Genomic DNA, 25,421 nt, shown 5'->3' on the forward strand with positions numbered 1-25,421 from the left:
AGGGGCCTTCGCGGGTTAGAACTGTCAAACTCCAAAAGAAAACAAATGAAGAAGATTAAATGTAACACGTGAGAAAAGAGTAACTTATGACATTATTATGTAACTGAATATAAAATGTAAGTGTTTGCTTTTGCTTAACGGTTTGTGGAAATTTATTTGCTTTTGCTTAACGATTTGTGGAAATTTACTTGAATTGCCTATAATAGTTATTTGATGTATTGGCATTGGAGGGAGTGCAGAGAAGGTTCACCAGGTTGATACCGGAGATGAGGGGTTTGGATTATGAGGAGAGGCTGAGGAGATTGGGTTTGTACTCGTTGGAGTTTAGAAGGATGAGGGGGGATCTTATGGAGACTTATAAGATAATGCGGGGGCTGGATAGGGTGGAGGCGGAGAGATTCTTTCCACTTAGTAAGGAAGTTAAAACTAGAGGACACAGCCTCAAAATAAAGGGGGGTCGGTTTAAGACAGAGTTGAGGAGGAACTTCTTCTCCCAGAGGGTGGTGAATCTCTGGAATTCTCTGCCCACTGAGGTGGTGGAGGCTACCTCGCTGAATATGTTTAAAGCGCGGATGGATGGATTCCTGATCGGTAAGGGAATTAAGGGTTATGGGGATCAGGCGGGTAAGTGGTACTGATCCACGTCAGATCAGCCATGATCTTATTGAATGGCGGGGCAGGCTCGAGGGGCTAGATGGCCTTTTCCTGCTCCTATTTCTTATGTTCTTATGATTGCCTTGATTGCCTTGTGTAGTTTGACGAATCGGTGGCACTGAATGGATGAATACGCTGACTGTTGAGTTATCATCATGTATAAGGTCAATAAAATATATGTTATTAGATCTTGCTTATTTCAATCAAGCATTATTAATTTTCGTGCGTAAAATTGCAAAACCTGGTTTTTGATCTGCGTGTGTCGTATTTTGACGTCTAGAGTAGATGATTCTTTTGAAATGGACTCTGCAATATATTTGCTGGCCCACAGAAGCCTCAGAACACAGTTTGCATCTGATAACACAGGAGGTGCATTTCTCTAAGTTCCCTGTGACTATCCATTTCCATTCGATATGATACGTCCAGAAAATTACAGGTCACTGGCAAACGAAATACCTTAATTGTGCTTATTGGGGGTTGTCTTCAGAACGAAAGCAATTTTAAGAGCTTCTACGTCCAGCAATACTAATTTTTTTTTATACTTTTCCAATTCAATCAAATCAAGTTGAGTCGGTGTATAGTGCTGAGTATAGGTGTGAACAATAATCGTGCAGAGTTGAAAACCTTTTTCGTATTGGAGATTAAGTCCTATTTTAGTGTGGCTATATCATCAGATGACAGAAAGCTCGTAATTATCGTGGTTGAACGATGAATTATTTAGGAAGTATCTCACTTAAATTGCAGAGTTGAAACATTGCGCAGTTAGTTATTGGAAGAAACGCAGCCCATCGTTTCTAATGACACAAGTGTAACTCTGATTTTAGAGCTAATACAACGCAAAGTGAATGGGTGTTGTTCTCACTGTTTGTTTGACAACTGTTTGCGTTAACACACATTAGGATCCTATAATTTTACAGTAAGAGATTCAGGCTGGGCTGTTCTTATAGTCTGTACTCTACAATGGCTCTGCATGAACCATTCAGTTTCCAATCAAATAATTCATTTCGAAAAGGATTCTTGGCTGTGATTCTACATTTTGTGGCAAAGAGCATCTATTATTCCCGAACCAGCTTCCCGGAAAGAATATTTTGTTTCGCATCCATCTTTATATTTCCAGATTATGTTAACGTTCTCCTCATGATGTGGAGATGCCGGCGTTGGACTGGGGTAAACACAGTAAGAGTTTTAACAACACCAGGTTAAAATCCAACAGGTTTATTTGGTAGCAAATGCCATCAGCTTTCGGAGAGCTGCTCCTTCGTCAGATGGAGTGGAAATCTGCTCTCAAACAGGGCACAGAGACACAAAATCAAGTTACAGAATACTGATTAGAATGATCAGATTCTAATCAGTATTCTGTAACTTGATTTTGTGTCTCTGTGCCTTGTTTGAGAGCAGATTTCCACTCCATCTGACGAAGGAGCAGCGCTTCGAAAGCTAATGGCATTTGCTCCCAAATAAACCTGTTGGACTTTAACCTGGTGTTGTTAAAACTCTTACAACGTTCTCCTCAGCAGTGGAAATATTCCGCTACTATTCGTTTTTCATGACGCCTCAGAGGCTTGAAAACTTATCAAGTCACTGATCAATCCCTAGAGCGTCGGTGGTGGGAATGGGGGCGGGGTAGGGGGGTGCACGGTTCCCACATAATTACATTCCATGTTTTGCCATTTGGATGGCCCCTTTTAATTTGTTCTTGCCATCTTCCACAATTTTATGTAAGTTCTTACATCTGCTGAATATTACTTCCGTGTCATTTTTCGCGATGCCTCCAAATACTAAATCAAGGCCATTCCTTTTCACTTTTATCACGTGATAAGTTGACGTTGCCACCATTCACTCAGGTCACTCTGCCCTTCGGCACTATTACTATTCCTACTATTTAAAATGCATTTAATGCTCTTATTTTACACGGCCAAACGCAGTATTTCCTCGTTCTCCGAATGCTGTATCAAGCAGCTCTCTGCCCTTGGAACAGCCAATGCCGTCTGCAGCATTTCATGATCTGTGCCAGAATTGCTTCAGAAACTCTCCATGATGTTTCAACTGCAGATTATGAAGACGCTGCCTCAATTTCCTGAAGAAGGTCATTGATCTTTGTAGTAAACAAAAGCAGTCAAGTACGGCATCTGTAATACATGTTTCGACACATCTTGTCATTCCGAGAAGCTTCTATTTATGCTTACATTTTACTTTGTCTCTTTCACCCATCTTCGTATCCGTCGGGCATATTGTTCTTACTGCAATGTATCCATACCGTCATTGGCAATGGAAAGTACACATAAACTGCATCTACTGCATTTCATTGATCTACTCCTTCTGTTATTTTACAGAGAATTTTGTAAGACTTTGTATAAATTTGTGCTGACTAGGCTTGGTTAATTACGTTTCTTTATGAAATAAGTAGTTTACTGCTGGTGGACAGAGGCCTGGCGTGATGTAAATAAATGGGACAATGTTAACAGTCACTAAGCAAAATGCATTAAAAGTCAGGTCGACTTCTGAAATTCAAAGGGTTTTAAACTAACTGGCGAGAGTTTTTGTTCCTGGTAACAGTGAGCTAAGATAAGGGCGATACTGTTGTTGTGGTGTACATAAGACATTCAAAAGGAACTTGACGTGCTGCGCAAATCAAGGTGATGGAATAAAAGCGAGAGTGGCACAGTGGATATGAAATTAACGAAACGACAGGAAAAGTTGCATTGGGTGGTTGTTCATCGTACGGGAGGAAAGTTTATAAAGGAGTTCCCTACAGTTGATGGGGGACCCCTGCACTGCCTAATATATCTCATATGTCATAAACCTGGGTGCATAGGGCGCAATTATAAAATTGGGAATGGCGCAGAACTTTGAATTATTTTGAAATGAGGAGGGTAGTTTTACACTTCCAGAGGACTTCGGCAGGCCTGAATAAATGGGAAGGTAAATAGCATTTGGAATTTAATGTAGAAAAGTGTGAAGCCTTGCACTCTGCTACGAGGAGATGCATTATGAAATAAAGGCATAGGAGCAGATGTGGAGGGCGTACATGTGCACAAATCCTTGAATGTAATTCAGGAAGTGGTTAATAAAGCGTACAGGATATTGGGTTTTATAAATAGGTATCTAGGTAAGGAGGCAATAATATATCTGTACTGTAAATCCGAATGAAACACTAGTTCGGTCTCAACTGGAATATTGTGCAAAGTTCTGGGCACCGTCCTTAAGGAAGGATATGAAAACATTAAACATGACGCAGAGAAGGGAATGTTTCCAAGGACGAGGAACTTCAATTAAGATTGGAGAAGCCGGAAATGTTCTCCTTGAAGGAGAGAAGATAAATAGATGATTTGACAGCAGTTTTCAATTTCTTGAGCAGTCTGGACAGAATAGATAGTGACAGAAGGATCTCGATTCTGCTGATTGACGACCGATTTACTGCAGCAGGCAAAATAAGCAACTGCAACATGCGATTTTTTTCAAAAACAGGAAACGGTTATAATGTACTGGAGTGTGTTGGGGGCAGATTCAATCGAAACATTCAAAAGAAAATTGGATAATTATCTGAAAATATAAAAATATGGTATGGGGAAAATGAAACTAGATTATTTAGGCTTGTGCGGAGTCGACACGGACAGGATTTGTTTCTGTGCAGAAAACATTCTCTGATTCTCTGATAAGTCAAGCCATTATTTTAATTCACCTATAGTTGTAAGTATTGCTGGGGAGCACAGGCGACTTCTCATGGAACAAAAAGCTGAAGACAATTAATTTGGTCGCTTTACAACGATTAGCTACAGAGCACGCTGAGTTCTAACACCCTAGGGAAAAGTAACACTGCCCTCTCAGGGTACTGGAGCAGAATCTCAAGTCCTTAAGAAGGCAGAGTAGACCCCGACGACTTATATATTTAGCATAGATGTGAGGAGAGGATATTTCTCTCCATGAATGATTCCACTGACAAAGTATGGGTCTTTTATCGTAAAATAAACATTATTTAAGAACGCAATTTAAATATAACTCTAATAAATGAAGGAACTTAACCATTAACAGTCGAGCAATATTTAAAAATCAAAGGAAGCAACTTTTCTTTCTAGCTTATCAATGTTCCCGTTTCAAAAAAGCCCCATTCATGGATTGATCAACACCACTTTTAATCAATATTATTAACAAATCCAGGGATACTGTGTTAACAGTCTTGAAGATTTTAATGAGACTTTGTGGAGAGAGTTCTCAAGAATGGCCTGCACATGCCTCTGACTTTAGCAGCCATCCAATTAACAATTGCAAAAGCTTCTTTCTTGCTGCCACAGACGCAGTTCTGAACTTGAACCACACTTTCATTTGACCCTGTCAATCAACTTCCTAAGAAATATTTTCAAAGAATAGAATCCCTACAGTGCAGGATGGGGCCATTCGGCTTTGCGACCCTGCACCGGCAGCAATCCCACCCAAACCCTAACCCTGTTACCCCGTGCATTTAATCTGATAGCCTCCCTGACACTAAGTGGGAATTTAGCATGGCCAACTAATCAAATCTGCACATCTTTGGACTGTGGGAGGAAATTGGAGCACCTGGAGGGAACCCAAGCAGGCTGCAACCCGAGGCCAGAATTGAACCCAGGTCCCTGGCACTGTGAGGCAGCAGTGCTAGTGACTGTGCCACCATGCTGTCCATGTTTTGTGCAAACAAAAGTCCATTAGCTCTATCAAAGTAACTAATTCCTAGCTGAAATGCGTAATTAACTTGTTATTGCCAACCTGAAGCTAAATGTTTACCAGGCACACCGACTGTCTGTAGAATAGAACTGAAATTTCAAACATTATATAGAAACACAAAAATTGAACATTATTTATATCTGGAGCTACTACCTAGTATCATGAGACCTTACCCTTAAATAAAAAAACAAGAATATGAAAAGATGGCTTCATTTTTCTAAAGCCTTTATTATTTTCACACTATTCGTACTCTATCAGGTATACATCTTATGACATATAAGCATGCAAATTTAAACAGTATTATAGTCCAGTTCAGTCTTTCTTTTCCAACACGGAATATTCTATCCTTTTAGCAAATCATAGACGTGATAAAACATCTGCAATCACATTCTCTCTTCCTGTCATACCTGTAATGTTCAAATTAAATGTCTGTAACAATAAGCTCCACCTAAACAGTCTTGCACTTCCATCTTTAAACTTCTCCAGAAGCTTCAATATATTATGGTCAGTATAAATAATTATGTTTGATGAACTGCTGGCAACATAAATATTAAAATGTTGCAATGCCAATGCAAAATTCAAGGCCTCCTTCTCCATGATCGAATATCTGTTTTGATGAACATTTCGCTGTTTGGAAAAATAACCAACAGGTCTCTTCATCATTTCATGGTCTTCTTGTAACAGTACAGCACCAATACCCACATTACGTGCATCAATGACCACTTTGAATTGCATAATTCGGCGAGATGATTAAGAGTAGAATGGAATAGAATCCCTACACTGCAGAAGGAGGCCATTCGGCCTATCGAGTCTTCACGGACCACAATCCCACTCAGGCTCTTTCCCCGTAACCCCACACATTTACCCCGCTAGTCTCCCTGACACTAGAGTCAATTTAGCATGGCCAATCCACCTAACGCGCACATTTTTGGAGTGTGGGAGCAAACCGGAGCACGGGAAGGAAACACACGGGGAGGATGTGCAAACTCCATACAGACAGTTACCCGAGGCCGGAATTGAACCAGGGTCTCTGGCGCGGTGAGGCAGCAGTGCTCACCACTATGCCATCGTGCCGCTCACAGTTGGCTACCACAGTTTTCGGATTGTCAATTGCCTCCTGACATTCAGAGGTCCACTGAAATTTCTTGCGCTTCTTCACAGTTCAGTCAGTGGCATAACCTGACTGCTAAAATTTCGCACGGATTTTCTCTAGAAACCACTGATGCACATTTCTCTTCCAGTTGACAGTTCCCAATAACTAACTTTCCTTCTCATATTCCGTGGGGCCATCTGTCCATGTCCAATCATATGGTCGAGGAACGTGACATGGGCTTTGGCGCGCGCGCATTTTCGAGATCAAAGGAATATTTTACGAATGTTGAAGTTCTTCTAAACAGACATTAGGAAGTAATTGGAAACAGGGATGGGATATTTCACCAAGACTCCGAAGGGAAGAAATGCCACGAAACTCAAGCGGGGGAACACAAATTTGAACAGATAGGTAATTCGGATGTCTTCAAGATTCAGTGAAAGTGGTTAGGTGAAGAAAAATGTGCTCACGTGATTTAGATAATGGGAAGCAAATTACATTTTATACTCAATCTTATAATCTCAAAATTCATTTCCGGAACATCGACTCCACTCGTTTCCTTGGCAAGTGCCTGTTGTTAATAAGATTTCTTGGAACTTAAGTGTTATGTTTGACTCCGAAGAATATTCTGACCATATATTCGCATCAACCCAGAATTATCCACGATCGCCTTTGCAACATTGCCCTCTACAGTTGACTAGCCAGCCTCCCGCGCTGTACCCTATGTAAACCCCAGGTTATCTAACAGTCTGTCGCCCATTTTCTCCCTCTCATCAAGTTTCCTCATCCATTAACTCTCTGCTCGCTAATCTACATTTGCTCCCAACTAAGCAATTGCATTTTTCAAATCCTCAAGCTGCTTTTCATGACCTGTCCCCTTCCTCCTTCTGTAATCCTCTCCAGCCACAGAACAGGCGGAGGTCTCCGAACTCCTCTAATTCTGGCCTCTCCAACATCCCCAATTTTCACTGCTTAACCATTGGCAGCGTGCGTTCATCTGGCAAAAATCTCTAATTCCCCTCTGAACCCTTCTGCCTCCACTTCTTTTTCCTCCTTTTAGGTACTTCTTTGATGACGTTTTATCGCCCATGATATCTCCTTATTACTTTGGTGTCAATTCATTTCATAACGGTTCAATGAAGTGCCCGAGAAAACGGAGTGCCATTTTGCTCTGAGTGCTTGGGAGTTAAGGTGAGAGTGGGAGATTAGAAGAATTTGAAGAGAATTAACCTTAAATTTTGTTCGCAATGCTAACACAAATGTTTGGTATTTTTCCTCGACTGCATATTGCTGGATTTGAAAGTACTTTAGATCTAAAAAAGGTAGAAACAAGGACCCTTAGTGGACTAGCCAGATGATTAATTTAGGGCAGATATTAAACCAGTTTAGACTGTTCTTTTGCGAACGGGGAGGCAGAGACTATAAAAACTAAATTCCCGATGCCCTAGCACGGAGTGCCATTTTGCTCTGTGCGCTTGCAAGTTAAGGTGAGTGTGGGAGTTCAGGAAAGTGCAGGAGGGAGTATTGCTGCCTTGTTTCTCTTTACTGTACACACGTCAGTGAGGGCAGTTGCAGGCCAAGGCAGGAGGAGTGAACATGGGCGGTGAGTCTTTCTCTCTTATTCCTTTCTGACTTCGGAAGTGAAGGCTGGGTGGGGAAACAGAAATTGTGGAAAGTAAAAATTCGTGGTACAAACAAATTAAAGCAAAGGGTATGGAGTTATTTGATTTATTTCCTTTTTTAAGACTTCTAACGTTTTGAAACTTAAAAGGATTTAGTGATGATGACCGCAGAGCTCGAAGCCGTGGTCTGGTCTTCTTGCTCCATGTGGAAGGCCGGGCAAATTACCAGTGCCGGGGACCAACGTGTGTGCAGAAGGTGTGTCCAGGTGCAGCTCCTGGAAGCCCGAGCGTCCGAGCTGGAACAGCGGCTGGGGACTCTGTGCATCATCCACGAGTCTGAGAGCATTGTGGATAGCACGTTTAGAGATATGTTCACACTACAGCTGAAGGCAGCAGGGGAACGGCTGATCCACGGGCAGACCAAGAGCAACAAACGGGTAGTTCAGGAGTCTTCTGGGGTCTCGCTCGCAAATCGGTACTCCATTTTGGAGGCTAATGAGGGCGCTCGTTCCTCCAGGGAGTGTGTACCGACCCAAGCTTCTGGCACCACATGCAGCCTGGGGGTGGGGTGGGGAGAAGCAGGGCATTAGTAATAGGGGATTCTATAGTCAGAGTAACAGATAGGCGCTACTGTGGCCGTCAACATGACTCCAGGATGGCGTGTTGCCTCCTTGGTGCTCGGGTCTGGGAGGCCACTGAACTGCTGCAAGGCATCCTGAAAGGGAGTGTGATAAGACAGAAGTCATGGTGCATGTTCGTGCCAATGACATCGTTCAAAAGTTCGAAAGAAGGATGAGGTCTTGCATCAAGCATTAGGGGCTAGGCAGTGGAATAAAAGGCACGATCTCTTGTTGAGTGATCTCTGGGTTATTCCCAGTGTCACGTGGTAGCGAACACAGAAATAGGAGAATACCGCAGATGAATGCGTGGCTTAAGATTTAGTGCAGGAAAGAAGGTTTTAGATTTCTGGATTACTGGGACGAGTTCAGGGAAATGTGAGATGTGTACAAGCGGGATGGTCTACAGCTGAACCAGGGCAGGACTCATGTCCTTGCGGGACATTTTGCTTGTGCTGTTGGGAGGAGTTTTAACTAATTTGGCAGGAGCAGGGGACACAGACTATGAGCGGAATAGGGTCACCGCATAATACAATAAGACAATCAAGTCAGAGGGAGAACAGCTTTACCAAGTTTCAAGGGAGTAAGGCAAGGCTGGATGGCCTCTACGTTAATACCAGGAGTATTGCGGGTAAAGCAAATGAATTAAGGACGAGGATTGACATGTGGAATTGTAATAATAACCATCGCAAAGATACGGTTGGGAGAGGGTCAGTATTGGCAATTCAACATCCCGGGATATAGAAACTTCAGGCAAGACAGAGGACTGGGAAAGAGAGGAGCAAGCATTGAATTATTAGTTAAGGAGTCAGTTACTGCAGTAAGGAGAGTTGCTATCTTCGAAGGGGCATTGAATGAAGCTTTGTGGGTAGAACTTAGGAATAGAAAATAAGGCCACATTGCTAGGTGTTTATTATAAACCCCAGAGAGTCAGTTGGAATTTGAGGGGCTAATATGTGTACAATTTGCAAAGGCGTGTGAAAATAATAACAGTAGGATAATTATAATAGGTGATTTCAACTTTCCCAACATTAACTGGATGAACATAATGTTAAGGATTTGACTGGAGTAGATTTTTTGAAATGCGTGGAGGAGAACTTTAGGCCAATATGTAAAGCGTCCGACAAGGGAAGGAGCTGTGCTGGGCCTAATTCTGGAGAATGAAGCCGAACAAGTGGTTGAGCTGGTAGTGTGCGTAGTGGTAGCGACCAGATCATGGTATGATTTAAGCTTGTTATGGACAAAGGAATATACAACTTCCCAAAAAGGTTTTGGATTGGGCAGAGCGGAGTTTAAGAAATGAGGCAGGATCTTGCGAAGGCAATCTGCGAACAGCTACAATTGGGGAAATCTGCAGAAGAACAATGGGGTTGTTCAAATAGGAAATAGCCCAGCATGTTCCAAGTAGGGTGATGGGAAAGAGTAACAATCCCAGAGAACCATGGATGACCAGATATATTCAAGGCAAGATGCAAAGGAAAAGAAAAGCTTTTAGCAGTTACAAGGAGACCAAATCAGCAGAGTCATTAGTGAAGTACAGAACATGCAGGGCAGACTGTAAGAAAGCAATTTGAAATGCTAAAAGGGGACATAAGAGAGCTCTGGCTTGTAAAAGTAGGGAAAATCCCAACGTATTCTATAAATATATCAATGGGAAGAGGTTAACCAGGGAAAGAGTAGGGTCCATTAGGGAGAAAGGGGACAGTCTGTAGGTGGAGTGAGACAGTGTTCAACGAATGCTTCACATCTGCCTTCACCAAGAGAATGAGGATGAAGGTATGGAGCTCAGAAGGAGGGAGTGTGAGGTTCTTGAGCAAATTGACATGGGGAAGGATAAGGTACTGGAAGTATTGGCAAGCTTAAATGTGGACAAATCGCCAGGTCCAGGTGAATTGTGTCCCAGGCTTCTGTGGCAGGCAAGAGAGGAGACTGCAGGGTTCTGACCCAATTTTTAATTTCTCTCTGGCCACAGAGGAGGTAAACACAGTCAGAGTTTTAACAACACGAGGTTAAAGTCCAATAGGTTTATTTGGTATCAAATAATCCTGTTGGACTTTAACCTGGTATTGTTAAAACTCTTACTGTGTTTACCCCAGTCCAACGCCGGCATCTCCACATCACAGAGGAGGTGCCAGAGAACTGGAGAACCTTGAATGTGGTTCTGCTATTTAAGAAGGATTGTAGAGGAAAGCCACGTAAGTACAGACCAGTGAGTCACAGGTCAATCATAGGGAAATTATTGGAGAAAATTCTGAATGAGAGCATCCATCTCTCATTTAGCGAAGCAAGTTCGATTAAGGATAGTCAGCATGGCTTTGTCAGAGGGAGGTCATGCCTACCAAAGTTGATCGAATTTTTTGAGGAGCTGACTAAGTTCACCTCCTCAAATGTAGTTTATATGTATTTCAGCAAAGCCTTTTTCCAGGTCCCACATGGGAGACTTATAAAGAAATTAAATGGAATACAGGATACATTGATAAAATGGATTCAAAATTGGCTCAATTGTAGGAGACAGAGCATGATGACACTTGATGATGGCTGCGTTAGTGACTGGAAGCCAGAGTCCAGTGGTGAACTGTGCTGGGTCCCCTATTATTCATCATTTATATCAGCAGCATAGGTAACTGTGGGAGGTAGGATTAATAAGTTTGTGGATGGCACAAAAAATGGCCGGATACTTAACAGTGAGGTAGAGTGTCTTGGGCTGCAAGGAGACAGAGATGGGATAATCACATGGGTAGATATGTAGCAAATTGAATTTAACCCTGAAAAATGTGAGGTGATACACTTTGGAAGGAATAATTGGACAAGAAGTACTCAATGAATGGCATAACACTAGGGAGTTCTGTGAAACTAAGGGACCATGGGGTCTTTGTCCAGAGATCTCTGAAACCGCAAGCACATGTCGGTACATTGCTGAAAAAGTAATTGGGACACTTGCATTTATCAATCGAGGCGGAGCTTACAAAAGCAGGGAAGTCATGTTGGAGTTGTATATAACTTTAGTGAGGCCATAGCAAGAGTGCTGTGTGGTGAAGAAGGCATTCAGCATGCTTGGTTTCATCGGTCAGAACATTGAATACAGGAGTTGGGACGTCTTGTTGAAGTTATACAAGACATCGGTAAGGCCACACTTGGAATACTGTGTGCAATTCTGGTCATAGAAAGGATATTATTAAACTAGAAAGAGTGCAGAAAAGATTTACTAGGATGCTATCATTTTCTATTTTTTGGGGCGTTTAAGAGATCCGTAGATAGGTTCATGGACGAAAAGAAATTGGTTTAGGTTGGAGGGTCACAGTTTTTTTTTTTTTTAACTGGTCGGTGCAACATCGTGGGCCGAAGGGCCTGTTCTGCGCTGTAATGTTCTATGTTCTATGTTCTATGTTCTATCGGGACTTGATGGATTGAGTTATAAGGAGAGGCTGAATAGACTGGGACTTTTTTCTCTGGAGCGTAGGAGGCTGAGGGGTGACCTTATAGAGGTCTATAAAATAATGAGGGGCATAGACAAGGTAGATAGTCAATATACCTTCCCAAAGGTAGGGGAGTCTAAAACTAGAGGGCCTAGGTTTAAGGTGAGAGGGGAGAGATACAAAAGTGTCCAGAGGGGCAAAGTTTTCACACATAGGGTGGTGAGTGTCTGGAATAAGCTGCCAGAGGTAGTAGTGGAGGCAGGTACAATTTTATCCTTTAAAAAGCATTTAGATAGTTACATGGGTACGATGGGTATAGAGGGATGTGGGCCAAATGCGGGCAATTGGGATTAGCTTAGGGGTTTCAAAAAAAAAGGGCAGCATGGACAAGTTGGGCCGAAGGGCCTGTTTCCATGCTGTAAACCTCTATGACTCTATGACTATGACTCTATGAATTCTGGTCGCCACATTCTTGGAAGGCTGTAGTTGCTTTGGAGTGGGTGCAAAGGAGATTCACCAGGGTGCTACCTGGGATGGAACTTTTAAGTTATGAAGAAAGGTTGGATAGACGTGGATTGTTTTTGTTGGAGCAGAGAAGACTGGACGGGGGAGAGGGGTGCACCTGATCGAGGTGTGTACGATTATGAGGGGCATAGTCAGAGTGGATAAGGAGCAGCTCTTCCCCTTAGTTGAAGGGTTAGTTATGAGGGAGCACAAATTCAAGGCGAGGGACAGGAGGTTTATGGGGGACGTGAGGAAAATCCTTTTACCCAGAGTGCGGTGACGGTTTGGAATGCACTGCCTGGTAGCGTGGCAGAGGCGGGTTGCCTCATAAAATGGCCTGGATGAGCACTTGGAACGCCATGACATTCAAGGCTACGGGTCAAGTGCTGATAAATGGGATTAGATGGGAAGTCAGGTATTTCGCACGTGTTGTTGCAGACTCGATGGACCGAAGGGCATCTTCTACGCTGTATGATTCGATGTTATCGCGTCAAGGGGGTGGGTAAAAACGCAAGCTGATGTTGTAAATCATCCTTTTTGAAACTCAGTTTTTTTTAACCCTCATTTTTAGTTGATCGTGCTGCAGGTGATTCCAAAAGCTGCCGGACGGTCACAAACGAAACGTATTTTTGAACAAGCGTAAAACAGGATGTCAAACGTCATTGCGATGGTTTTCAGATCAAATGTTCAGCAGACAATTCACACAGTGATAAACACACGGTCACTGCAGTCAGACATCAACTGAACCTTTATCACAGAATGTTGTCCAATCTGATTCTTCTGTTAACGTCCCTGTCTCTCCTGAAGATCATTTCAACAGGTATTGGGATATTATCTACCCCAACTGTCTTATTAAAGAAATAAATATTTCATTGTTCCCAAGTCGATAGAATTAAAGGCAGTTCGTCCTTCAAAACCTCTTCTGCATTTCCATGCAGAAACATGTTCTAAGATCTCTCCTTTCGCATTGAATACAGTTAATTAATACAAACTTTAAATATACTTTCTAACAGGTGCTCCAGGAACTTCGATCAGAGTGTCTCAAAGTCCTAAACAGGTAACTATATTGAGGGGGACAAACATCACCTTCTACTGCATAATCCCCCTTTCTCATGACAATGTGGATGTCGAGGTGCTTTGGTGGAAACAGGGTGAGAATAAATATATGACAAAAGGAACCGATGACAGAAAACGATTCGATTTCAAAATTAAAGGAGGTGGTTTATTTGAGCTGCGAAACGCGACTCTCCAGGACTCAGGAATCTATCACTGCGCAGTGATCCGTCAGGGAAAAAATAGTGGAAATGGAACAGGATCAAATTTAATTGTCTGCGGTAAGTGACTGAAATGGCCGGGAATATCAAGCACGCTGTTTTGCCATTGTTTTATTGTGCTGCCTTTGATATTGTAAAGCTCTGTGCACAACTGCCAATTACGCAGCGGAATGTGACATTTTATTTGCTGTGTTATTCCAAACTGCTGGAAATACTCAGCAATTCAGGGCATGTCTGCGAAGAGAGAGGCAAAGTTAAAGTCTCAGGTCCATCAACTTTTTGAGTAAAGTGTTACCTGATTCACCTCAAAATATAATTTTTAGATCAGATTTCTTAGTCCGAGGCTGGCCCACGTAGTCTCGATTCCCCAGCCAGAGGAAACAACCTCGCCGAATCTATCCTGTCAAGCACATTTACAATCTTGAATGTTCCAATGACATCACTTCATTCTAACTTTTTCATTCTTCGCCTGTATGAGCTTCCATAAATCTATATAACCTTGCTTTTATTACCGGTGTCGGACAGATTGTTTTTCTCTTGCGGACGCTGTTGACTGATCTATTCTTACTAACATAAAGGGAAGCGAATGAGGATATAATTCGTCTCTCATTCCTTACTCTGAACATTTCTCCACCAACCTGACTTTCCCCATGTTCTGTTCGCAGCTACACCAACTCCGTTAAAGATTTTCGCTAAGCATCCCGCAAGGAATTCAACTACGTTCCTGACTCTTGTGTGTCAGACGGCTGGATTTTACCCGGGTGATTTGACCCTCCTTTGGTATAAAAATGGCGTCAACATCACAACGGTGGGAAATCCGATCAAACGGCAGAACGCAGAAGGACTGTATGAAGTTTCCAGCTCTTTTGAAGAGCCGCACTTTGTGCGGAACGAAGCTGTTTACATCTGTTTGGTAACTCACATCTCCCTCCGGACTCCTGCCATTGCCATTCACACTGTTACCAACTCCTGCTCAGGTATGTGGCCAACAGGCCAAGAAACAATCTCCAAATTCAGTAAGGGGCATTTCTTGGAGTTTATTGGCACTGGCAATTTTAAAATAATATCCCGAAATATCCAACCTAAGGAAATCTTATGTTTTCAGTCAAGATATATTGAAACAAACATCTTGTCAAACCTAAGTAATTGTACTGACTTCCGACTGAATGGTGTATCACAGCAGGTTCTTAATTGTTTGAAAATGAAAAAAGGACAAGTGGGTTTTCTCTCCCATCCAATTATTTTACACTATGTACCTATTATTAGACATTGAGTTACCTCTTATTTTATTTTCCCAGTATCAGTTTTCCTCACACGATTTTACAGAAAATGAAGCGTCAGTTTGTTTTATTGGCCTCATGTGAAAGTGTCAGAAGCCAGCCGTTTAGATAACTCCTATTGGGCTTGTTTCTGTCGAAAGCTAATTTCGACCCGTAACGTTAACTCTGTTTCTCTCCACAGATGCTGCCAGACCTACAGCAGTTTCTGTTTTTATTTTTCTTTATGCAGCGTTTTGGAACGGGGAGGCATTTCATAAAATGCATTTCGACTTTAACTGTGATTTGCTTCCATTAAATGTAACTGAAACTCGTCTGATTAATGATCGCTATTTCCGTTTAATTAATAAATAACCGAAATTTAATTTGAGGGTGAAAGGTAAGCATTACTTTGACAGCGATCTCCTTTCCGATGTAGTGACCGTCTGCAGTTAATAAACTGCAGACAATTGAGCATTTATTTTGTTGAATTGAAACAAAAACTACTCCTTTCAGCCTTGGCAAGTCCAAGTCTCACTAATTTGCCGCGAATTAATCAAATAAGAGTGAAAGAGGCAAAGAAAATTGAAGTTGCAGAAAACGTCCTTCTGTCAAACGGAATGTTAACCCTCTCACGCCAATGTTTAGAACATCCGAAACTGGTAATCTCCCTGGCAGATACTTATGGCCTTGTGCCATCCTTTGTGAAAGTAAGTTACTTTTACTTGCAGCTTATGGTGGTAAATGTCATGGCCCCTGGAGTTCTGGAGTTAAGTCTTTAATAGGAATACTATATGTAAAATTATTGGGAGACAAAGATGATCCCGGATGGCTGCTCGTTTGTAGTTTTTCCACATCAGATCTAGAAAAATGACTTGAGGTTATTTTTAAACGTCCTTCTCCTAGGGCTGCCGTACAAAGCTGCTGTAAATATGAGCAGTAGTTTACCCAATCGATTATGGTGGGAGCCAAGGATAGGTAATGCAGAAACAAATTAAAACACAGAACCAACCATTTTTTTCTTGCAGATTCTGATGGTGGATATCATTACCTCTGGATTTCTAGGTGTGTCATGGGTGGATTGGTGTTTCTGATGCTTATAATCATCACTGGGGCGAAATTGATTTCGAAGAATAAAGGTAACCCACAATTTTCATTTTGAGATAAATCTTCAGGGCGATGGTAAGGGCGCCCTCACGGAATCCCACGTGTCTTTGGAATGCAGAAGGAGGCCTTTCGGCCCACCCAGATTTCATTGATTCGCTGAAAGTGCATTCTACCAAACCCCACTCCCTCCGTTTTCTCCGTAATTTTGCACGTTATTTCTTTTGAGATATCAATCTAATTCCCCTTCGAATACATCGATCGAACCTGCCTCCACCATCCTTTAAGGAAATTCGTTCCAGATTCCAACCACCCTTTGGGTGTACAAAATCCTCACGTAATTTCTATTACTTTGTCTATTATTTTGAAACTGTGCTCTGTAGTTCTTGATGTACATCTGAGGGAGAAGAGTTTCTCACTGATTGCCCTGTCCATAACCCCCCAGGACGTGGGGGGTATAAACTTTCCTCTCAGCCATCTATTTTCCAAGGAAAACAGACCCAATTTAAACAATCTATGCTCATATCTTGTTTTCTTAGAACAATTCTTGTGAATTTCCTGAGCAGCTCCACACGATAGCTATTCAATTAATATTTAATTGAATTAATAATAATTGAAGCAAAAAAAAAGAAATCTTTTGCTCAAACTCCAGCTGAATTGAGAATGTTATAGTGAAAGAATTGCCACAAATTGTAAAGAATCATATGGTTTGGACAACACCAATGACGTTTTTAAGTAAAATGCTGTCAACGTTCTTTCCAGTCGCTGTACGCGAATGTTGATGAATTCATCGATTCGGATTTCCAACAAAGCCCGGAAAATTTAATACCTCAAAATCACTGCTGATAGTAATCCTACTTGATCCGCCTCGAAATGTGGATTGTTCACTTCAATGTAGAATGCAATTCTTTGTTATGGCATCTGAAGACACTTCACACACTGGTCTACCTAAAAATTTATTCCACATATATTTCTCTGTGGAAAGAAAACGATCTCCAGGTATTATTGTAAAATGATAATTTTTATTTTGTTTTACCAATGATCTTTGTACTGGCACTCACAGTTACACATGTCATACTATATTTGTAGGGAAATGTCGTGCTTATATTACTGCAGCAATCGTTCAAAGATGTGGAGTCGTAATGCCGAGCAAATGGGGTAAAACTTGGAATGGGATTGTGAGAGTTTAAATTCAGTTAAAATATATATATACAACATTTGATCAGTAAAAGATTTGTCATTTGAGTGATTAGCTCAAATCAGTAACAATACTGGACCGTGAGCTGGTAAATTCTTATAATTTATCCAAGAAGAGTATTTAGATTTATATAAATGTTGTGGAAATGGAAATTGTTTACTACGACTTATTTCATAAAAGGTCTCTATCTCTCTTTCATGTCCATTAAAATATTGTTTTGATAAGCATTTGGTACTTCTTGAGATGGAGGTGCAGGTGGTTAAAGAAATACTGAAAATTACATTTGGTAGTTTCATCAACACACAGCTCTGTTCTAATTACATACAATTATCGGAGCGTTGCTTTTGCGAGTTGGCATTGCATGTCTCAGATGTTGAAACTGCCTCGAATTGTGCTCTATCTGTAACACTGTAGTGTAGTGAAAATCGACAGAACGAAATGTCAGTTACAATAGGCGCCCGAATTTCCGGACTTAACATTGACACACCAATGTGTATATTGACCGTGGTTGATGCAATTTTTAGGTGATGAAGCATAACACACTTGTGAGAGTATTGAGAAGATTAACACGTTGTAGCGACGCGCCGCTTGTGTTTTTGCTATATTAACAATTGTTGCGAAATATGTACCGCATGGGCGGGTTTATAAAACTAAATAAAGAAAATGCTCATTCGCTCATCTCGCTCCGGTAATGCTTTTTTAAATTTAGACGTTAATGATTACAACATTAAAATGTACCTCGTGTTACCTCTCAATATAATGCTAGCGATTCTGCTTACTTGCAGAAACAGACAATGTTCGGATTAATCGGACATTCTACACCATGTTTACCATTGTAAACTTTTCTAACTCACGAACAAATGGAAGCTTCAGCCGGCTCGCTTTAAGACCCATGCATTTTCCTAATCTTTTAATTTCTAATATTATGCTACATGTAGGAGTATGTTCTTAAACACATTTTTAGGTTGTGTGTTTATTTCTCGATACATATCTGTTAGCACACATCTGCTAAACTCGTGACACTTGCCTTTGTGTAACGCACTGAAATGTAATGATGATCAAATTATAGTTAAGTAGGACTGCAGGTAACTGGGAGCGCAACCGCCTGAAAGTTCTTTTTCATGTCACTCATCATCCTGATTTGGAAACACATCGCCGTTTATTCATCGTCGCTGGGTCAACATCCTGGAACTACCTCCATAACAGCTCTGTGGGCATGCTGGGGCTGCAGTGGTTTCCTATGACAGCTCACTGTCACCTTCTCAGGAGTTGCTAGCGATGGGCAGTAAATGCTGGCCGAGAAAGAGACACCCAAAGCTAAAATCAGATGAATTTTGAAGTCTGCAATCAATATATAGAATCCCTATAGTGCAGAAGGTGGGCAAACGGCCCATCAAGTCTGCTTCGACTCTCTGACAGGGCATCCCACAGACAGTCACCCAAGGTCAGAATCGAACCTGGTCTCCGGGCATTGTGTCAACCACTGTGCCAGCGTTCCGCCTTTTCTCAAATGACAAAAAAATGTTGGAATTGTGCAAATTTTATTCAATCGCCTTTCGATTACAACAAATTTTGCGAATGCCAACTAATGTTGCCCAAGCACTGTATTGTGTGGAAAAATACCTGATGGGATGTGTTGTTGTTCAGCTTCATCCGCAGCGTCACCCTTGCATATGTTCGAAGGTAATTGTGATGTCACATTCGGGGAAGTTCCCTGAATATATTCATGCTCAAGAATCCCTTTAAGCAACAGTTTAACATGTATAAATAACGATTCAAAGCGGCTGTCAATGTATCCATAATTCCCTGTTTCACACTCAGGTGTCTTGTATGGTTTGGAAGATTGCCCTTTTCTTTTAAGAACGCTCTAAAATTTGCTGCGGTCGTGACAATGGAAAAGTTCGTGCTCGCAAAGAGAAGCGAATACTGCTCAACAGAGACGCATGAGAACGTGCCCGCAGAGTGGAGTGAAAAAATACACAGACGGCAAATGCGATGACAGTATGCACGCCCAGTGAAAAGATATTTGTCCCAGAGAATTAAAATACGTACCCTATGAGAAAGACGAACATATCAAAGATAATCGATAGCCGTTTTGGAAAACAAAAATATGGCAACATTCATTCTTTCATTCTGTCTTAATTCATCGCGTACTCGCTGAATTTCCCACTGATCACTATCAGAAGCTGTTTACTTCATGATTTTGCCGTCAAAGCGAGCTATGCATTTCAGACCGCAGATGTAAACTTGCCAGGGAATGGACTGGGTTCTGTTTATCCAGTCCATCATTATTAGACCTAAATATCAGCACATCGGCTGTATAGATGGCGTCATCCAAACTAACCGAGGTGAACTAAATTTTAGAGACTCCATTGACTGCTTTAATGCATATGGATAAAATGACATGGACAGAACGCATAATTTTCAAACAATAGGAGCAACGCAGCATAGAGAGTGCAGCCTATCTAACTGTAAGGCGATGGCCTACGCAGCTGAGATGCAGAGAAGCTTCAACCAGCAGGGCTTTTTGTCATGCCTGTCGACTAAGCCAGAAACCAAAACAGCATATGTATCAACTTGTAGCCACTAGTTGTACATACGCAATATCCTATACTGCTGTCAAGTAAACCTGCATCCTGGTGAAAATGGTTCTACGTGTTGCAAATAAAAGTTGTATTCAGCTTTATTTACAAATATGCAGGATAAGCCGCGCATCATAGAAATACGCTGATAGGATCATAGAATTTCTACAGTGCAGAAGGCGATTCGGCCCATCGACTCTGTACAGACTCAGCATTTTTCCAAGGTCACCGCCACCCCACCACCCCCCCCCCCCCAACCCCTGCCCTATCCCCATGACCCCACGCATTTATCACAGCCAATCCACCTAACGCACACATCTTGAGACAATGAGGAGCAATACATTCGGGCCAATCCATCTAATCAGCTCATCACTGGACTGGGCGACAAATTGGCACAGTGGTTAACACTGCTGTCGCACAGCGCCAGGGATCAGGGTTCGATTCCAGGCTTGGTGTCACAGTTTGTACGTTCTCCCCGTGGGTTTCCTCTGGGTGCTCTGGTTTCCTTCCACAATCGGAAAGATGTGCTGGTTAGGCATGGCCAATGCTTAATTCTTCGAACAGGCGTCAAAGTGTGGCGACCCCAGGATTTTCACAGTAATTTCATTGCAGCGTCAATGTAAGCCGACTGTGACTAATAAATAAACTTTACTTTTTAAACTTGTGGGAGGAAAGTGGTGCGCCCAGAAGAATCCCACACAGACACGGGGGAACGTACAAACTCCATACATACAGTCACCCAGGTCCGGAAATGAAACAGGCCCCTGGCGCTGCGAGACAGCAGAAACATAACTAGAAACTAGAAGCAGGAGCAGGCTTTCGACCCTTGAGCCTGCTTTGCCATTCATGATGATCATCAAATTCAATATCCTGATCCCAACATTCCCCTATATTCCTTGATCTCTTTAGCCCCAAGGGCTATATCTAATTTATTCCTGAAATTACATCCGTTGCTCGGTGTTTATTATAGACCCCCAGATAGTCAGCGGGAAATTGAACAGCAAATATATGTGCAATTCGCAGAGGGGTATAAAAATGATAAGAGAGTAATTATATCAGGTGATTTCAACTTTCCCAACATTAATTGGGATAGCTATCATGTTAAGGGCTTAGGTGGAGTAGAGTTCTTAAAATATATTCAGGAAAACTTCTTAGGTCAATATGTAAAGGATTCAACGGGAAGGAGCTATGTTGGACTTAATTCGGGGGAATGAAGCCAGACAAGTGGTTGATGTGCTGGCGGGAGAGCATTTTGGTGATTATGACCACAACATGGTCCAATTCAAAGTTGTTATGGACAAAGACATTGACATGTTGCAGATTAGGTTTTCTATTGGGGGAGAGTAGATTTTAACAAAATTAGGAAGGATCTGGCCAAGGTAGATAGGAACGAGTTACTAGTAGGGAAATCTACAGAAGAGCAGTGGGAGTATCCAAAGATGGAATGGAGAGGTTGCAGGCCCAATATGTTCCCTCTGGGGTAACAGGAAGGTGTAACAAACCCAGAGAACCACGGATGACCAGAGACATTCAGAATACAATGAGAAGGAAAATAGAGGCTTTTAATAAGTATAAGGGGAATAAGCCTGCGGAGGCATTAGTGGAGTACAGAAAGTGCAGGCTGGACCTTAAAAGATCAATAACAAGAGCAAAAAGGGGATATGAGAAAGCTCTGGCTGGTAAAAGAAGGGAAAATCCTAAGATATTCTATAAGTATATCAATGGGAAGAGGATAACCAGGGAAAGAGTAGGGCCCATTAGGGACCAAGGGGGGAATCTGTGGATGAAAGCAGAGGACATTGGTAGGGTGTTAAATGAGTACTTCACATCTATCTTCACCCATGAAAATGAGGAGGTAGTGATGGAACTCGGAGAGAAAGACAGAGGCGCAAGAGAAAATTATCACAGGGAAGGACAAGGTATTGGATGTATCGTGGGCTGAAAAGTGTATAAAACTCCAGGTCCGGCTGAATTGTGTCTCACGTTGTTGTGGGAGGCAAGGGAGGAAATCGCAGGGGCTCTGACCCAAATTTCTAATTCCTCCCTGGCTACCGGGGAGGTCATGCTGTGGAGATGCCGGCGTTGGACTGGGGTAAACACAGTAAGAGTTGTAAGAACACCAGGTTAAAGTCCAACAGATTTATTTGGTAGCAAATGCCATTAGCTTTCGAAAGCTAATGGCATTTGCTACCAAATAAACCTGTTGGACTTTAACCTGATGTTGTTAAAACTCTTACCGGGGAGGTGCCAGAGGACTGGAGAACAGCTAATGTGGTCCCACTATTTAAGAAAGTTTGTAGAGACAAGCCAGGGAATGATGGACCAGTAAGTCTTACGTCTGTGGTTGGGAAACTACTGGGGAAGATTCTGAAGGAGAGAATCTACCTCCATTTGGAGAGGCAAGGTTTGATCGGGGATAATCAGCATGGCTATGACAGAGGGAGGCCATGCTTAACACATTTGCTTGAATTTTTTGAGCATGTAACCAAGTGTGTGGATGAGAGTAGTACGGTTGATGTAGTTTGCATGGATTTCAGCAAAGCCTTTGGCAAAGTCCCACATGGGAGACTTATTAAGAAGACTAATGCACATGGGATACAGTGCGATTTGACAAGGTGGATTCATAATTGGCTTAGCGGTAGGAGATAGAGAGTGGTGACAGGTGGCTGCTTTAGTGATTGGAGGCCAGTGGCCAGTGGCGTAACATAGGGATCCGTGCTGGGGCTCTATTGTTCGTAATTTATATAAATGACATAGATGACTATATGGGAGGTAGGATCAGTAAGTTTGCCTATGACGCAAATATTGGCCGGGTAGTTAACAGAGTGTCTTGGGTGACAGTAAGATATCTATGAGATGGTCAAATAGGCGGATAAGTGGCAGATGGAATTTAACCCTGAAAAGGGTGAGGTGATGCACTTTGGAAGGAGTAATTTGACAAGGAAGTATGCGATGAAAGGTCTGACACTAGGAATTTTTGAAGAACAAAGGGAGCTTGGCGTGTTTGTCCATAGATCTCTGAAGGCGGAAAGACAGGTTAATAGGGTGGTGAAAAAGGTATATGACACACGCCTTTATCAGTTGGGGTATAGATTACAAAGTAGAGAGGTCATGATGGAGTCGTATAGAACTTTGGTGAGGCCACAGCTGGAGTACTGTGTGCAGTTCTGGTGGCTACATTATAGGAAGGACGTGAATGTACTGGAGGGGGTGCAGATGCGATTTACCAGGATGCTACCTGGGATGGAACATTTACGTTATGAAGAGTGGTTGGATAAGCTTGGGTGGTTTTCGTTGGAGCAGAGAAGACTAAGGAGCGACCTGATTGAGGTGTTCATGATTATGAGGGGCATGGACAGGGTGGATAGGGAGCAGCTGTTCCCCTTAGTTGAAGAGTCAGCTTCGAGGGGACACAAGTTAAAAGTGAGGGGTGGGAGATTTAGGGGGGTTTGAGAAAGAACCTTTTTACTCAGAGGGTGGTGACTGTCTGGAAAGTATTGCCTGGAATGGTGGTGAAGGCGGGATGCCTCACATCCTTTAACAAGTACCTGGATGTGTACTTGGCAGGCCATAACATTCAAGGCTATGGGCCAAATGCTGGCAAGTTGGATTAGGTGGGCAGGCCACTGCATTTCATGCGTCGGTGCAGACTCGATGGGCCAAATGGCCGCTTCTGCACTGTAGTATTCTGTGATTCTGTTACTCTGTGATTCTGTGAATGACACAACGTTTTGGTCTCAACTACTTCCTGTGGTAGTGAATTCCACACATTCACCACTCTCTGGGTGAAGATAGTTCTCCTCACCTCAGTTATAAATGGTTTACCCCTTACCCTCAAACTATGACCTCTAGTTCTGGACTAACCCACGACCACGAACATTCTTTCTGAATCTACCCTGTCTAACCATGTTGGAATCTTGAAGGTTTCAATGAGATGCTCTCTCACTCTTCTAAACTCCAATGAACACACTCATAACCTACTTAATCCTTCCTCACATGACAGATCTGTCATCCTAGTGATCAGCCTGGTAAACATTTACTGTGCTCCCTCTATAGCAAGGACATCGTTCCTTAGATAAGGACACCGAAACTGCACATAATACTCCAGATGTGGCCACACCACGCGCTATACAATTGTACCAATAAATGTCTATTCTTATACTCAAATCTCCTCGCTATGAAGGCCAACATGCCATTTGACTTCTTTACTGCCTGCTATACCTGCACCGAGGATACCAAGATCTCGTTAAGCATCCAAATCTCTCAATTTACAACTATTCAAGTAATAATCTGTCTTCCTATTATTGCGACTAAAGTTGATAAGCTTCACATTTATCCACATTGCACTGCATCTGCCATATATATACCCACGCACTCAACCTGTCCAAATCACGCTGAAGCATCTCTGCGTCGTCCTCGCAGCTCAACCTCCCACCCAACTTTGTATCACCTTCAACTATGGAGATAATACATTTAGTTCACACTTTCAAATCAATAATAAATGATAGGAACAGTTGGAGCCTAGCAGAGATCCTTGCGGTGTCCCACTGGACACTACCTGACAATCAGAACAAGACCCACTAATGTCAATGTTTTGCTTCATGTATGCTAACGAGCTTTCTATCCATCTCAGGATGTTACCTGCAATACCCATGGGCTTTAACTTTACATTTGATTTGATTGATTTGATTTGATTTGATTTATTATTGTCACATGTACTAACACACAGTGAAAAGTATTGTTTCTTGCACGCTATACAGACAAAAACATACCGTTCATAGAGAAGGAAATGAGAGCGTGCAGAATGTAGTGTTACAGTTATAGCGAGAGAAAGATCAACTTAATGCAAGGTAAGTCCATTCAAAAGTTTGACAGCAGCAGGGAAGAAGCCGTTCTTGAGTCGGTTGGTACATGACCTCAGAGTTTTATATCTTTTTCCGGAAGAAAGAATCTGGAAGAGAGAATGTCTGGTGTGCGTGGGGTCCTTAATCGTGGTGGCTGCTTTGCCGAGGCAGCAGGAAGTGTAGACAGAGTCAATGGATGGGAGGCTGGTTTGCGTGATGGATTGGGTTACATTCATGATCTTTTGTAGTTCCTTGCGGTCTTGGGCAGAGCAGGAGCCATACCAAGCTGTGATACAACCAGAAAGAATGCTTTCTATGGTGCATCTGTAAAAGGTGGTGAGAGTTGTAGCTAACATGCCAAATTTCCTTAATCTTCTGAGAAAGTAGAGGCGTTGGTGGGCTTTCTTAACTGTAGTGTCGGCATGGGGGATCAGGACAGGTTGGTGGTGATCTGGACACCTAAAATCTTGAAGCTCTCAACTCTTTCTACTTCGTCTCCGTTGATGTAGACAGGGGCATGTTCTCCTTTACACTTCCTGAAGTCGATGCCAATCTCTTTCAT

At 42.3% G+C, this 25,421-nt stretch overlaps 2 protein-coding genes across 2 annotated transcripts in view; both read left to right on the forward strand.

The window, feature by feature from the left end:
- The window catches only part of LOC144492741 (tyrosine-protein phosphatase non-receptor type substrate 1-like), a 177,404-nt gene that overhangs the window by 143,795 nt on the left and 8,188 nt on the right, over positions 1–25,421 (forward strand). The window lies entirely within an intron of this gene.
- LOC144492742 (tyrosine-protein phosphatase non-receptor type substrate 1-like) lies at positions 13,183–18,110 on the forward strand. The gene is made up of 5 exons (XM_078211121.1): positions 13,183–13,421; positions 13,615–13,935; positions 14,541–14,852; positions 16,160–16,270; positions 16,998–18,110. Exons 1-5 carry the CDS (start codon positions 13,361–13,363, stop codon positions 17,015–17,017), a joined length of 825 nt encoding a protein of 274 aa, XP_078067247.1. The 5' UTR covers positions 13,183–13,360; the 3' UTR covers positions 17,018–18,110.

This window comes from Mustelus asterias, chromosome 4 (assembly GCF_964213995.1).
Source record: "Mustelus asterias chromosome 4, sMusAst1.hap1.1, whole genome shotgun sequence".
Lineage (NCBI taxonomy): Eukaryota > Metazoa > Chordata > Chondrichthyes > Carcharhiniformes > Triakidae > Mustelus > Mustelus asterias.

Bases quoted from the DNA above. Each gene is read 5' to 3' on its own strand.
- LOC144492742 (XM_078211121.1), top strand. From the start codon at position 13,361: ATGTTGTCCAATCTGATTCTTCTGTTAACGTCCCTGTCTCTCCTGAAG. The intron at 13,422-13,614 runs GTATTGGGATAT...ACTTTCTAACAG, and splicing joins CCTGAAGATCATTTCAACAG to GTGCTCCAGGAACTTCGATC. The intron at 16,271-16,997 runs GTAACCCACAAT...CGTTCTTTCCAG, and splicing joins ATTGATTTCGAAGAATAAAG to TCGCTGTACGCGAATGTTGA.